The following is a 16,453-nucleotide window of genomic DNA, read 5'->3' as shown; positions in this document are numbered from 1 at the left end:
ATACACTTGGAGAAGGGTTTGGTGACTAGGAAGAATCAGAGAGCAAGTTTTCCAGCCGGATTTGAAATCAGAAAAAGGGGATTTCGAAGCTAGCTCAGAGAGCAAAGTGTTCGGCCTGGTTTGAAGTTCGAACCAGAGATACTATAAGTTGTTTTCTCAGTTCTTTGCTGAGTTATTTTGTTATTTGGGAGGACTGTTAAAGCATTCAAAGCACACCTCCATTCGGCCCACTATTGCTGGACTGATTCTACTCAGAAATTTCTGGGTTATTCTGGAAGTGTGGTTCGGCTGTTATTGGACTTCCAAAACTGCTGAAAACTGATCTAAACTAAGTGGTACAAGCCTCTACTTTAGTTCAGCTATTTCTTGGACCTAGACGGAGTGTTCTTGAAGTGATTTCTACTGGGTTAACAGTGAAGTGTTGACTGTTGCATACATAGTGTTTGTAAAAAGTCCTCTTAGGTACTGTGGACTGTATTTTTTGTTCTTGGGAAATTATTGTTGGGAACCAAGGATACATATTGTTTGGAGGCCTGCTGATTGTTCCTTGAAGGCTGAATCAACGTTTCTTCTCCTTGAAAGTGTTGCCACTGAATTTGGTTCTCACAGCTGTCAGACCTGAACTGAGTTTGTGTGTTACTGTGTTTGCTATTGTTTCAACCCAATCTGAGTTCTTTGAAAATGAGGTCACTTTTGGAAGGCTTGCCGAAACCCTAATTGAAGTTACATAATGGACTTCTCAGAAATTGAGAACAAGAGCACTGCTGAATATGGACATAATTCGGGAACTACAACTGATTCCTTGTTGGCTGTAACTACAGTTAAACTGGATGGAACCAATTATTTGGCCTGGTCACAATCCGTAAAAATTCATATTTGCAGTAGAGGAAAGTGGGGGTTTGTCTCTGGGAGCAAGAAAGCTCCCCCAGAGGAGGATCCCTCTTATGAGAAATGGGTGCAGGAGAATTACACAGTGATTGGGTGGCTTGTGAACTCAATGCAGCCACAGATTAGCCAACATTATTTGTGGATGAACTCGGCTAAAGAAATCTGGGATAGTGTTGCAGAAACTTACTCCTAGAAGTTGAATGTTGCCAGAGCCTACAAACTGAGAAGTGATGTGAAGAATCTAAGGCATGGGGAGAAGTCACTTGCAACATACTTCTCAACCCTGAAATCTCTATGGCAAGAGATTGATTTGATAGAGGCTGTGACATGGGATACCCTCAAGGATGCTGAAACATACAGGAAATTGGTTGAAAGGAATAGGGTCTTTGAGTTCTTGACAAGGCTGAACTTTGAATATGACATTACAAAGCAAAACATCTTGTCCAAGGAAGATGTTTCATTGTCACAGGCATATGCTTTGGTCAGCAGTGAAGAAAGTAGGAGGCAAGTGCAGGTTCAAGGAGTTAGTATCAATGATCATTTTGCAAATATGGGAATTAAACCCAAAGGGGTTACAGGAGCTCACAGTGGCACAAGAAAGAAGGAGGTGGTGTGTGAATATTGTAAGAAGCTGAAACACAGAAAGGACAATTGCTGGAAATTGCATCCCAATCTTGCTCCTATCAGATTCTAGAAGAAGAATGATAGTAGAAAGACAGGAAGTGCACATGCAGCCACAAGCACAGATACAGAGGTTGAGTCTACCAGTGCACAGTTGGCAGCTATGAAAGCTGAAAATGAGAAGTTTGGAAAGATGATCAGCCAGCTTGAAGGTGTAACTTCATCATCCAACCCTTCTGGAAGTCCAGCCACCACCGCATTTGCTCACTCAGGTATAAGGGCTTCTACTAACCATGCATCCACCTCAGGTAATTTCAAAACCCCATGGATCATAGACTCAGGTGCTTCTGATCACATGACCAACCTTTCCACTTTGTTTGTTTCATATGATTTACTTCCTGGTCGTGACAAAATCACCTTAGCTGATGGCTCTCTTGCCCCTATTTCTGGCAAGGGAACTGTCAAGGCTATAGACTCCTTACTCTTATCTTCCACTCTTCATGTACTTAAATTAAATACCAACTTATTATCTGTAAGTAGCTTGACCAAGTCATTGAATTGTGGTGTAACCTTTTTCCCTTCTCACTGTGTGTTTCAGGACCTGAAGTCTTAGAAGGTGATTGGGAGTGGCCATGAAGCGAATGGAATTTGCTCGACACCCCTGTCCTATGCTTTGATCATCCCAAGAATGTTGCTTTTGGTTCTACTTTTCCAGAGTCTGTCAGTCAAATTATGTTGAGTCATTGTCGGTTGGGTCATTTACCTTTTTCTGCTTTAGGTCATTTGTTTCCCAAACTGTTTAAGGGAGTCAATGTGTCCAGTCTCAATTGTGAGTCCTATCAGTTGTCAAAGCATTGTAGAAAAAATTATCCTGTGAGCAATAAAAGATCCTCTTTTCCTTTTCATATTGTGCACTCTGATGTGTGGGGGCCTTACCACTTATCCTCTATGGGGGGTTACAGATATTTTATCCTGTTTATTGATGACTTTTAGATTCACTTGGATATACTTAATGAAATCTCGGGATAAAGTCCCAAGACTTGTGAGGCAATTTCATGAGTTTGTTTTAACTCAATTTGTTACCAGAATTAAGGTTTTCAGATCTGACAATGCAAAAGAGTATTTTGAGAAGAATTTATCCTTGTATCTCTCTGACATGGGGGTTATTCATCAAAGCTTCTGTGTTAGAACCCCTGAACAAAATGGAGTTGCTGAGAGGAAAAATAGACATATTGTTGAAGTTGCAAGGAGCCTTTTGTTTGCCTCACATGTTCTCACAAGATTTTGTGGTGATGCTGTACTTACTACTACCTATCTCATAAACCGTATGCCATCCGGGGTTTTAGGGTTTAAATCCCCCTTTTGTCTTCTTCATCCAGACAAGGATCTCTTCCCAATTCCTCTTCGTGTGTTTGGCTGTACCTGCTATGTTCACATTCCAAGTGTGCAGAGACATAAGTTTGAACCGAAAGCCCACAAATGTATTTTCCTTGGTTACTCCCCCACACAAAAGGGTTATTGTTGTTTTGATCCAAAGACTGGCACCTGACATGTTTCTATGGATGTTACTTTTGATGAACTTTCTCCTTTTTATGGTTCCTCTCAGGAAGGACATTGTCCACAGGGGGAGAGTCTGTCACAAGTTTTTGCTCTTCCTCTTACTGTCCCAGTTGAGCCTATTGACAAACCTGTATCCTCACCAAATGAATCAAAGGAGGACCAATCACTTCATACCTCTTGTCCTAGTGCCCCTATTTCTTTACCTCCTCGTCCTACCCATAATCCCAAAGTGTATCAAAGGCAGAGATCCAGAAATGAGCAAGTAGTTTCCCTTACAACAGATGAGGCTCATACATTCTCAATCACAGATGAGATAACAGGTATTGCTTCAGCTCCTTTGGAATCATCCTTCCCAGACCTTGGTGTCTCCATTGCTGTTAGGAAAGGGAAGCGGAAGTGTACAGCACACTGCATTTCCAAACACCTTTCTTATGACCTGCTTTCTCCTTCATACTTTGCCTACCTCTCTTCTGTTGCTTCTAACCCCATTCCTAGGTCTGTCTTATAAGCTCTTGGGATTCCAGAATGGAGAGATGCCATGAAGACTGAAATGGATGCTCTACATGCAAATGGTACTTGGGAGGTAGTAGATTTGCCTGAAGGGAAGGATCTAGTTGGGTGCATGTGGGTTTTTACCATTAAATACAGAGCTGATGGAACTATTGAGAGGTACAAGGCCAGACTTGTTGCAAAAGGCTACACACAGACATATGGGATTGACTACCTGAAGACTTTTGCCCCTGTTGCCAAGATGACATCTGTGAGGGTTCTTTTATCTCTGGCAGTTCACTTTGATTGGCCCCTCTATCAGTTAGATGTAAAGAATGCATTTTTGAATGGTGACTTACATGAGGTCTACATGTGTCTTCCTCCAGGAATGTATGGGAGAGATATGCAAGGAAAGGTATGTAAATTGAAGAAATCACTTTATGGTCTCAAACAATCTCCTAGAGCCTAGTTTGAGAGATTTAGAGTTGCACTTGTTAAATTCGGCTATGTTCAGACACAGTCAGATCATACTTTGTTTGTAAAGAAAAGTGGATCTCTAGCAGTGTATCTCATTGTGTATGTTGATGACATTATAGTGATTGGTGATGATGCCTCAGGCATTCTGACCCTTAAGTCTTTCCTCCGTACAAAATTTGAGATTAAGGATCTGGGGGAGTTGAGATACTTCCTTGGCATAGAAGTTGCCAGATCCAAGGATGGGATTCTTATTTCCCAAAGGAAATATGTCCTTGATTTGTTGTCTGCAATTGGAAAACTGGGTGCAAGATCAGCTGCAACTCCCATTGATATGAGTCACAAACTTTCAGCTTCGGATGGAACTTTGTTGGAAGACAAAGGGGTCTTTCAGAGACTTCTTGGGAAGCTTTTGTATCTGTGCATGACTAGGCCAGATATTGTGTATGCTGTCAGTTGCATTAGCCAGTTCATGCATGCTCCTAGAGATACTCGTATGGCAGCAATAGAATGGATTTTGTGCTATCTGAAAGGCTCTCCAAGAAAAGGAATTCTATTTACCAAGCATGGTCATTTGAAACTTGAAGCCTATACTGATGCTGATTGGGCTGGAAATATTGATGATAGAAGACCTAGTTCAGGGTATTGCAGTCTGGTGGCTGGTAATGTTGTCTCTTGGAGGAGTAAGAAACAATCTATTGTGGCCCGATCCTCCGCAGAAGCAGAGTATAGAGCCATGGCACATGGAGTCTCGGAATTGTTGTGGCTAAGGTCCTTAATGGAAGAACTTGGGATTGATCATGACAAAACCCATGATGTTGTATTGTGATAATCAGGCTGCCATTAACATTGCTCACAACCCGGTACAACATGATTGAACCAAACATATTGAGGTTGATCGACACTTTATTCGAGAAAGAGTCTCCTCCGATGAAGTGTCTTCCATTCATTACTTCTGAAGGACAATTGGCAGATTTTCTCACCAAGGGCATTTCCAAGGCAATGCTTCAACATGACACTGGCAAGCTGGGCATGATTAACATCTATGCTCAGCTTGAGGGGGAGTGTAGAGGAGATGGGCCGAATGGCCCATAGACTGTCATTTCATGTTATGTTATGTTTCCCTTTGTTATGGGCCTTATTTTGGGCCCATACTCTGTAATGTTCTGTTTTTTGTATTTTTCTGCCCACTCAAGGGCCTCTCGGTAATTTATCAAAGATTAACACCTTAATAAAATGTTTAGAGTGTTAGAGTGAGGTTAAGTTCAGAACTCTCACTCTCTAACACTCATTGCCACCAGCTCTCTCTCTTCTCTTCCTCTCTTGTTTGTTTAGTTTCTGTTTTGCATCTAATCTCAAACAGTTCCATACATCAAGTGAATTGTTTTTCAACTGAACCGTTTGATGAAATTGGCATGCTAATCGGGAAAACTCGTTGCTAGAACACATTAGATACAACCAAGAAATCTGAGTGAAATTATCCACAAGTAATTAGTGAAAACTACCTATATTAGGATTATGGTATCATTCCCAAACATCAGTATGCACAATACCAAAATGAACGCTAATATTTCTATTGTTGGATCAAGAAAATTACAATGTTTAACTAATTGACAATTTTCACATTGTTAACAGACAACTTAACAAACTTGAGCAACTCAGGAAACAAAATACTCAAAAGAAAGAGAAATTTTGTAGATGAGTATGCCAAATTGCTACTAAATCTACAAACTCATTGAAATAAACTTACTGGCCAAACAACTACTCTGATGATATTCCCTTGCAAGAGGCACATCCAGAAGCTATATTCCGTTCACCTAACTGTTGCACAGTGTATGCCCTTGAAATCCAATAGTTTTTTAATGTCGCTTTTATTATGAATAGAAGTTTCTTTAGAATTTAGATTATGGTTAATGCTTTCTTTGACTGATTTTCAGGAGGCCTAGTTTGTTATTGCTTTAGATTAGCAGTCATATGTTTCTTTACAGGGAACTAACAGAAGGCCCAGTAAAGTTTTGTTTGAAATTCTTGTTTTTAATATAGTTAGCAAGTTTGTTTAGGTTTGTTCTGTACAGTTTTCATTTTGAACTTTTACCTTGGAGAGTTTCTTGAATTTCTGGTTTAGCTTAGAATAGTGGCTGTTTCGAAACTTGTTAGAGATATACCGTTTTGCCTTTTGTTTTTCTTCTTGACATGGCAAAAAAATTCACTTTCTTCCCTATTGTGATTTTGTGAGTTCCATCCTTCCCTGATTGTAGTTAATATTTTGTCGGAGAATATTTATTTTCTAGAACGAGGGGTGTCTGGTTGTTCTGAATTCCTTTTGAGTTCAGTTATTCTACACAAGTTCAGCATGTAAACCATCTTTTCCGCAGAAATTTGTATGTAATATCAAATTCTGCAAATATATGTACTGAAATTGGTGCCATTATGAGAAATCCTATCATCCTCTCTTGCCTAGCAGTTAAAACTGGCTTTGTGCTGGACAACTTATTTGGATATAGTTGTTATTGCAGCAGAACACTCTTTATGCAAAGCAGTCTAGAAATTACATTTTCTCCTTGAGAGTATGATTGTCATGTTCAACTGAAGTAGGACAATTGCATCTTGATGCAGGCATCTATAATGTCCAAACATCTTGCAAAGTCTGAGAGGCCAAGGTACTTACACTAATTTGTTCTTTGTTTTTCCTGTATATATCATCATCATCATCATTATTTTGAAAAGGCTTCCTAATTCGGTCAAGTAATACTTGATTTGCCAGGTTGAGAGATAATGTGGCCTATCTTAACTGTCTACATAATTGATAGGTTTTTGTAGTGGTGGCTTGTTCAATCCCATGGTCAATGTTTTCCCTAGATCCCATTTTGTGTAGGTTTTTTTAGCCAACTGATGTTAGCTGTCCATATTTTGATTCCTTAGTACAAAAATTGCTGACATAAAAATGGTCTTGTTGGATCACATGGCTAGGGCTTTCAGGCTGAATATCCTCTCATTAATAGGAGAAGAAACAGATCAGCAAAACTGTTCTTACTAGCAAAACTGACCATTTTGGGCCTCAGACAAACTTTGCCACTTCAAAAATTCTTTCTTTATCTAGAGTTCTTTTAATGGCTCCACTAGCAAAACTGTTTTTACTTTATTTTAAAATGATGCAAGGTTTTTTGTTCTTTTAAATGCATGGCAAAGTCTTCTGGGTCAAAATCTCTTTCATGAATGTAGTTTAGGGAGATGAACAAGGAGACTCTTTTCAGGTTGAGGATCCCTGGTTCATTTAGACTTCTTTACTAAATGACTGAACTAGCATACCTGCTCCTTGTTATTTTTGTTGCTGTTGTTAATTGTTGTTGTTGTGGTGGTTATTATTATTATTTTTATTATTATTATTATTATTACTACTATTATTATTATTATTATTATTATTATTATTATTATTATTATTATTATCATCATCATTGTTTCGTATCTGTTTCAACCTCTTTTTGTATTTATGCAGAAGAGTGAATGGGCATTTGGATTCTGAGAGAGATTCTATTCTCTCATTACCAGCTGAGGTACACCTGATATTTATTTTCTTATTTTAGTTAGCTCCTATTTGACCTATTTTTTAGAACCTTGACTTCAGGTAGCACTAATCAATGGTGATCTAGTCAGGCACTGGTGAAATCATTTTACCCAAAATACTATATTAAGTAGCTGGATAGATTTGGGAATCAAGAAATGGGTTGAGAGGGGTTAGAAAAGTTCTGGGTAAAGTCATTGGGAATTGCATATTCTTTGTTTGATGGTTAAAATATAGAAAATTAGAAAATTAAGAATAGTGGAGGAATTATCTGAGGAATGACAGGTGAGGTGATTAAATTTGAAAGAATGCAAACAAGCTTTTCATAAAAGGTCAGAAAATTCCAAAAATTAGTATTTTAGATAGAGAACGAAGGGAATCACTCAATCGAGACCTAGAATTGCCCTAGGGTTTATATGAAGCACTCACTATGAGCACAATATGCATAAAATTCAATGTCATTCACCATGCTTTTGACTCAAGTCAAATATGTACGCCATAGATGCTATTAGAAAGTATCGTCATCATCATCATCATTCAAGTCTTAACCCATGTTTTTGCTTTGCCCTTAGCCCTTGTAGCCCCTTTGACTCATAACAAATCGCTTCTTTTTATGGTTGCCGCCATGACCATAACAGTGGCAAATGCTTAACTGCCAACCTGACACAGTTCTTTCTCTGGGCTTGGGACTAGTAGTCTAAGACAAGCTCACACTGGTGGAATAATGCTAATAGGTAAAGAATAGACTGGTATTGGACCAAAATGATTGGACCTTGGTGTGGAGACTAGAAATTTAAAAAATTTCTAAGATCAACCCACCTAGAAATTGAATTTCACATGAGAAAACTGGTCCTTCTCTATGATCAAGCATAGTTTTCAAGGCACGTGCAAGCATAGGCGCCTGACTAGGTGTTGCCTAGTGCGCAAAGGTAAATTTTCTTTTCCTAGTGCTTCAAGGCGTGTTTCTCAGAAATAAACCTTTTCTTCATAATGTTTCAAGGCTCGTGTCTTAGAAATAACTATCACCTAGGACAAGAGGGGGCTAAGGTTTGCTTTTGTTATAGAAAAAGAAGAAAAAAAATCAACTAATAAGGAGAAGAAAGGGCAAACCCTTATTTTATGTCTCTGAAAAAATGAAGAAAAAACCCTAAAAATTGATGAAGGGGCGAAGCCCCTGTTCTTGTTTTAAAAAGATGCCAGAAAAAAAACTTGAAAATGATGGCTACCCCTATTTTTATTTCAAAAAAAAAAAAGAAGGAAAAGAAAAAATGTCAAATGAAGAACAGGAGTAGAGACCCTGGGATTTCACAAATGTTGCATCACAAAATTTCTTTACCATGAAAATAGAGTTCGAGCTTGCAACAAAATGGAGGAAGCTTAGATTGAGGCAAAAAACTTTCTGCTCGTGTAAACTAGAAGCAGAGGAAAAGACTCTCTAAAGATTAGAGAGAAGGAAGAAGAGGATCTTTTTGATGCAACAAGCTGGTTCATAGGCTTTGTAGATGTAGCAATACAGTCAGTGAAACATCCAAGATGGAAGAACACGTTGAAGGTGGAAGAAAGGCTCTATTAGGTTGAACAAAGAAGAAATGTAAAGGACTGGTTCCTGATGCTAACAGAACAGTTTGGTCGAGGACAAAGACAAGTAATTTGTATCCCAGAAAGCAGAAATAGCTTTGGTTGGAAAGCTATGGTAGGGCTGCTACAAGAGTATATGAGCAAGTTGATTTACCATGGGAAAGCAAGGAGGTAAACTGACAGAAAATAGAAGAAATAAGGAGAGGTCAGACTAAAAGCTTTCTCTGGTCTGTTTTACGATAGCTCCAGGAATGGATGTAAGTGGTGGGAATGACATCTGGGAGAAAAGTGGTTGTTTCGGTGAAGAACAAGTTAAAAGATTGGAAGGAGATTCTGAATGCTATTGCACATAAATTACAACTAAAAGATATGTTACTGCGTAAGCCATTTGAACCTAACAAAGCCATTCGGAAGCGAGAAACTCTAATCTCAGCTTCTGTACAATGGAGACCAGTGAGGGACTGGCTAGAGAAAGTATCAATAGCATGTGGAGAGGTCTTGGAAGCGATTAACATAGTGGACCTTCACACAACAAGAATCAGAGTTGTAGGTGGCAAGTCAAAAGCAATCCCCTGTTCAATTGATCTACTGGTTTGGAGTTTGGCGCAAAATATGGATTGCAACCAAAGCAGCACTGTTCTAGAGTTGTGGGAAGAAGGTAGAAGATGACGTGACATAGCCTGGTTGGTACCATGTGGTAAGGAAGAAGTGGAGGGTTGAGATGATCAGATGAGGTGGCAGAAAAAAATATCACAAAAGAAGGGGAAGAGTCCTTGAAAAGAAAGGAAGCCAGGGTTTTGCGAAGGAATAATCTCAGGCTACAAAAGGAAACTTAGGCCGAAGGGAGGAAATCTTATGGTTGGGAGAGAATCTTATGTAAATGCGATGTCAGAAGGGACAACTTGCTTGGGGACTTGAATGAACTTAGTGACTAATGGCTCGGTATCCCAACCTAGCGCTTTAAAATCTTACATGCCTGAAGGCTTGTACCGGAGAAGGCAGAGCGAACCAACTCTTTTCTTAAACCAACCTCCTGGTAGAGAAGCAGTCTACCAAAAATGCTGGGATATAATCAAAGATGATTATATCGCCTTCTCATTTGGATTAAAGGAAAAGGAAATCCGGGTTCTAATGCCACTTTTAGTGTAGTAATTCCTGAGAACAAAGAAGCTTTACACCCAAAGGATTACAGACCAATAAGTTTGGTGGGAAGCCTCAATGAAATCTTAGCAAAGGTCCTTGGGGAGATTGAACAAGTTTTTGCCATTTGTGATTTTACAAAATCTAGAAGCTTTTGTCGAGGGAAGACAAATAGTAGACCAAATTCTGATTGCAAATGAATGTGTAGAGGAAAAGAGGAATAGAGGAGAAAATGTTTAATTTGCAACTTATATTTGTTAAAGGCTTATGATTTCGTAAACTGGGAGTTCCTTTGGGAGATCATGGAGAAATTGGCTTTTGTAGATAGATGGCGAAATGGATTAGAGGATGCATCAGTTCTTGCCATTATCCTATTCTGATTAATAGAGTGTCAAGTGACTTCTTTCCAGCAAAGAGGGGTTTGAGGCAAGGGGATCCTTTCTTCTATGCTTTTCACTAAGGTGGTTGATGTGTTTAGTAGAATGATAACAAAGGCAAATGAAAGTAGTCTCCTAAGGGGATGGAGAGTTTGGAGGCAGGAAGTGATTGTGACACATTTTTTCTTTGTGGATGATATTAACATTTTCTGTGAGGAAGGAATTGAGGATTGGTGGAGGAATTTAAAAGAGATCATTTCTACTTTTGAGTATTGTGAATTAGCTTGGAGTAAATTCACAATAGGTGCTGATCTGATCCTCTATTTCTATATTTGACTGGTATTTCTTGTTTACAAGGTGAAGTCATAATTTCAATTGTTCTAAGTTGTAACTCTTTAAGTCTTCAAAATCTTCAAAGAAAGAAACTAACAAATACATGTTGATTTGTGAAGTAATAAAAAGAATGTTATGGTGTAGCATTGCTTATGCTAATATTATGAGCTCAAAGTATAAAAATATAAAATATAAAAATGTCGTAAGTTATTGTAAAGTGCTTGGCGTTTGCTGAGGCAAGAAATAAAAAGTGCTTAGTTGCCTAGGCAGATGCCTTGACAACTATGGGATCAATTTAGAATAATCATGTCAAAATTGGTTCCAACAAATTGGATAGGATGTTACCTGATACGAAGTCTACCAGTGCAGCTTCCAATGTGGTATTCACTCTCAAAGAACAAGATCCCAAGTCCACACCCAACTGAATATGAGGGAGCTCCAATGGTGATCAAATTGCTACTTGAATTGAGGGTGTTATCCTTTGCACTCTTTTAGGTGGATTGAATTCAACAATGGTGCACTACAAAATAATGCTAAAAGGTTTTTTCTTTTTTTGTAAAAACTATGTTGGGAGAGAGGGGAAAATCTCTCTTTCACTCTTGGCCGAAATTGGGTCTTGAATGCTAGATCATTTTGACTAGATTGTTTAACCTAGTCCCTCTTTCAACTACTTCTATATATAGGACTCTAGAGAGTCCTAATAGGAGTTTACTATGGTTCTCTCATCTGAGTAGGAAAGCTAGAATGTAGGAAACAGCACAAATTTAGGACAGATTCTAAACTATTTAAACAAAATAGTTTTGACTTAAAAGAATTAAATTCTAAGCTACTTAAACAATGATTATGAAATTTTAAGTAGGAGTTTACTATTATCATTACTTTTAACTTAAAAAAGAAAACTCAATTAAATTCTAAACTATTTAAACAATGATTATGAAATTTTAAGTAGAACTAAACTATGTCTAGACAAAATGACCGTAGTACCTGACTACCTGTGCTGCCTAAAAGACTACAAAAATATATAAAAATTGAGAAATAGATGATGATGATGATGATAATGAGCTAATTGTAAAATGAGTTGTCCATATTCTTGCCCTCTGTTATTTTCACATAAGATGCTCCATCATCATTCATGGACAATATTTTAATAAAACTTAAAGATAACTGAACCCTAGACACGATTAAATCTACACTTGTTTTGTTGGTCAAATATAAAAATAGTAGGTTAAATTGTGTCTGTTTTAGTAATATTTGATAGATTTGTCCATGCCCAAGCCATGGCTGGTTCCTTTGTTTTTGGGCTGGTAAAACACAAATGGTGCTTACAATTGAACAAGTTGGATGTAAAAGAAACTAATCTATAGCATCACTATATCTGCTCTTATTTGCATCCTTTATCCTTGGATCCAACAAGATCTGCTTCATTGGATATTAATTGTATGAATCATGGATTCTTTTCTTCCTAACTTTTAGGGTAAATTACTCAAACCTTCCTTGTGTTTTCCGGCAAATGCTCTAACCTCCCTTGTACTTTGACCTCTTCAAATTCTTCTCTTGACATTTTTGAGAAATTATACAAACAGACCCTTTCTGTTAATTTGACGTTAAGAACTTAACCTAAAATAATGATGTCATGCTTTTAAACACTTAAAAATTTCTAATTTGCTCATTAATTACAATATTGGAGTGTCTATTCACTAAAATACGCCCAAAATATGGTAAGAAAAAATCCTTTCTGGGGTATTTTGTTAATAGACACTCCTATTCTGTAATTCATTGGAAAATTGGATGTCTAAATGCTACATAATCATTTTTACGTTTTTAACGTCAAACAAATGGAAGGGGTTTGCATTTCTCTAGAATGTCAAAGGGAGGAATTTAGAGAGGCCAAAGTACAGGGGAGGTTAAAGCATTTATCAGAAAACATGGGAGATTTAAGAAATTTAACCTTCATTAATTATTAATTGTACTGTACTTAATCATCTTTATCATCTTATGTTCAGGGAGTGTAAGATCAGATGAGATGTTTTTCTCCATGCTGCCTCAATAGTTCAATGCAGTTTCCAACTTGTTTTAGGTTGGCCATAGCATGCTTTACAACATCTGACACGCGTATGAGCTTACTCTAATGAAAGGACTATTGATAGGTGGATCAACTTGGCTAGTCTGGGACACTAGCTGTAAATATAATGTGTGATGTTTATGACTTCATGTGTTTACTCTGAAACTGCTTTTACTGAAAATGTGCATAATTATCACGTCTTGCAGCTTACCAAACTTCATCATGCCTTCGCTAATGTAATTAGACAAGGCTGCTTTTGGTTTGATAGAAAATAGGAGAGAAACTGAATGTTGAGAGAAGTTTTTACTAAAATTCACAAATTTTATAACAACTTTCTCGTCTTTATTTTTCTCTTTTAAGGCCTGTTTGTTAGGGCATCAGCATTGATTGAACTGTGTTGACTGAGCCACTTCTGAGAAGTTGCCAAAAATAGTTTTGGTCGAAAGTCAATTTCGCAATTCATGCAAGTGTAGCTTTGTCTTTGCATGTTTTTCACCAAACATGACTGCATGGGTTTCTGTGTGAACCCTACTTTGCAATACCTGAATCTGTTGCGTGAAAACCCTCCCAAATGAACATCTATTTTCTATCAAACCAAAAAGAGTGTTACAAAACAGAAGTCAATTGAATCATATATTCGACCTGTTATGTGGGTTTAAGCCAAGATTCAAAGTATCGAAAATGCAAGGTGTAGTGGAAAAATAATTTTAAGAGATGTATCGGGATATGTTTTGGATACGCATGGATACAGACACAAAATTAAGATATATATATATATATATATAAGGAAATTCAAATATATTCTAAAAAAATATATTATTAATAATAATTACAAATTTTAAATGATTGTAAATAAGTTATTTAAATGTAAAAATCCATATTTACAATCATTTAATTATAAATAATTACAATTAATAATTATTGAAAATGATAAAATAAATAAAATGTGAGAAAACAAAAAAAACTAATATATGAATGTGTATACATCAATTTTCGAATAACCAATATAAATGTTATGTGTGTACATCAATTTATATTAATATTTATTTGTATATAATTTTTAATAATTAATTCTATCATTTATTAATAAATATCCATTAAGGAAAGAGAAAATTTACTTAAAAACAATAATGCATACAACTATAACAAATAAATGTGTGTGGCCTAGTGGTGACTTACAGTTGTTAAAACCTAGTGGTCAAGGTTTGAATCTTGCTATTATTTAAAGTCTGTAGTTTTTATACTAACAAAACGAAATTAATGAGATGGGATCATTAATTAGTAGAATTAATGAGAGAGTATCATTAATTAGTGGAATTAATAAGAGAATGAAGGGCATCCAAAAAAAGATATAGAAGTAATTAAAGAGATTAATGAATGAAGGGCATAAAAAAAACAAGTGTATCAGGCTTGTATCAGTGTGATACATACAAAAAAAAAAATGGAACAGATGATTTCTACACGTTCTGCGTATCAGACTCTTGTTGGAACAATATGTATCAGTCGATACAACCCGATACTTTATGAAATTTTGAACCTTGGCCTAAGCTATAATCAACACTGGGTTTGGAAGGGGATGATAGACATGTATCATTTTTATGTGAAAAAAATTAAGATGCCAATTAGTGCCCTTAATGGATTAGGTCTGGTTGACCCAAACCCAACCTAATAAGTGAATATGCAGAAATAGTTAACCTGACATCTCTTTAGAGATTTCATTCAGGGTCTACTCTTATCATCACATTTTCATTTTCTTTTTAAACTTCCTTTCTCTCTTTATATTTTTGTTGATTTTTTATTAAGGCTCTCTTCATAGTCATATGGATGGACATTGCTCTTCATAATCTTCATTAACATGAATCGTGCTTTCTTATTGATTAGGGATGACTTTATTTTGGGATCAAATGTAAATATGTAGGGAAAATCAGAACTAGCGTGTAGGTGTCATCATGAAAGATCTCATAACGATAAAATTATCTTAATTGCCTCAATTTCTTTTAACTATTTCTTGATTCTTCATTTGCCAATTCACTATTGCACTGATCTTCCTTGATCTTTCATTTTCAGCAAAGCTATCAAAAGTTCATTCCCTTTTCCTTTTTTTCTTTTTCTTTTTCTTTTGTTCATTTCTCTTCCTTTCATTTTCATTTTCATTTTTCTCCTTTTTTCTTTTTTTTTTCTCCTTTTCTTTGAGCTTTTGCTCAATTACCCTAACAACATTCTACTTGTTTTGACACTCATCACTAGGAAATGTTTATTGTGAAGAAAATGCTGATAGAAAAGCTCAATGAGCCAATTAAGGGATTTTACTTCATATTATCAGGATTAAATGCACAAGGTTAAACAAGCGACCATAGGAGACCTCCCTTTATTTCATTATCGACTACACTTTGTATATTAAAGAAGCATATGTTGAGTATAGCCTATGCCTGATTTATTACCTCTGCACTCTAGATACGGTTATGATTCTTTTGGTGGAGCAAATTCATTCAAACACTCTCATTTTTCTTTCTTTTTTTTTTCTTTTTTCTATTTTTTTATTTTTCATTTTTTGTCCATTTGATAATCCCTATGGTGCATCCTATGGATTTGGCTAGTTTGTTGAAAAAAAGGTCTATTGCATGAGCTCAACTAGTTAACAAGCGATTTTTGACAATTCATAAGGTCATAAAGAATAAAAAACAGCCAAGGATGGCCTTGAGTCATTTCTCTAATTAATCAACAATGTACTATGTTAGGATGGTGTCTTTGTTCTATGTTGGCTTTTAGGCATTAATCATAAGAAGTTTGTTAAATTCCGATGGCTTCAATGTTGCCCCTAGTTTGGACGATGAGGGTGGCTTTATTATGGATTGGGATGTTAAAAAGGGAATTCGATTAGAGCTCTTAATCAACAACTAACTTTTCTTTAAACATGCTTTTAGGGCTTTGAGAGGGAATAAACTCCGCCTTCTTTTGTAGGTAGACAATCCTGAATGGATTAATCACTCTCTTATAAGTAGGCATATCAGGAATGGAAAAGAGAAATTGAGAAATAATACTTTATTTATGGAAGTGGTCAGACCCATGAGATGAGCTACTCTATATACCATTTTGAAAGGGATCAGGTCGGATGTAATTCAAAATGCCTTGGAATGACAAAAGATAGGATAACAAACTAAGCACATGTAACAAAAAGGACTTTGAATGATTGGAGGTAGGGTAGAGAGAAAGGTTTAAAATTTTGATATGATACGCCCGATATGGGGCATATATTGTACCTTTGAAAAACATATACTACACATGGAAATTGGGTGTCTTGTCTTCTTTCATGTGTATCAGACCCATATTGGGGGTGTATCGGGGCATATTGGTAGCGTATCGACAAAA

The 16,453-nt window shown here is 36.6% G+C and overlaps 1 protein-coding gene across 2 annotated transcripts in view; it reads left to right on the top strand.

Annotated features, from left to right (window-relative positions):
* Nucleotides 1-13,415, top strand: part of LOC104603166 (uncharacterized) — a 47,113-nt gene extending 33,698 nt beyond the window's left edge. The window contains exons 14-16 of one of the 2 annotated variants that reach the window (XM_010267126.3): nt 6,649-6,692; nt 7,529-7,586; nt 13,026-13,415. In XM_010267126.3, coding sequence (XP_010265428.1) covers nt 6,649-6,692; nt 7,529-7,586; nt 13,026-13,034 — 111 coding nt within the window. In that variant the 3' untranslated portion in view covers nt 13,035-13,415. The remainder of the gene's footprint in view (nt 1-6,648; nt 6,693-7,528; nt 7,587-13,025) is intronic. The other variant, XM_088892553.1, reaches the window with a different exon arrangement.
* The last annotated feature ends 3,038 nt before the right edge of the window (nt 13,416-16,453 follow it).

This window comes from Nelumbo nucifera, chromosome 8 (assembly GCF_055504915.1).
Source record: "Nelumbo nucifera cultivar China Antique chromosome 8, China Antique-T2T, whole genome shotgun sequence".
In the NCBI taxonomy this organism is placed as follows: domain Eukaryota; kingdom Viridiplantae; phylum Streptophyta; class Magnoliopsida; order Proteales; family Nelumbonaceae; genus Nelumbo; species Nelumbo nucifera.
The sequence above is the reverse complement of the archived record's forward strand: the minus strand, read 5'-3'. Positions and strand labels throughout refer to the sequence as shown.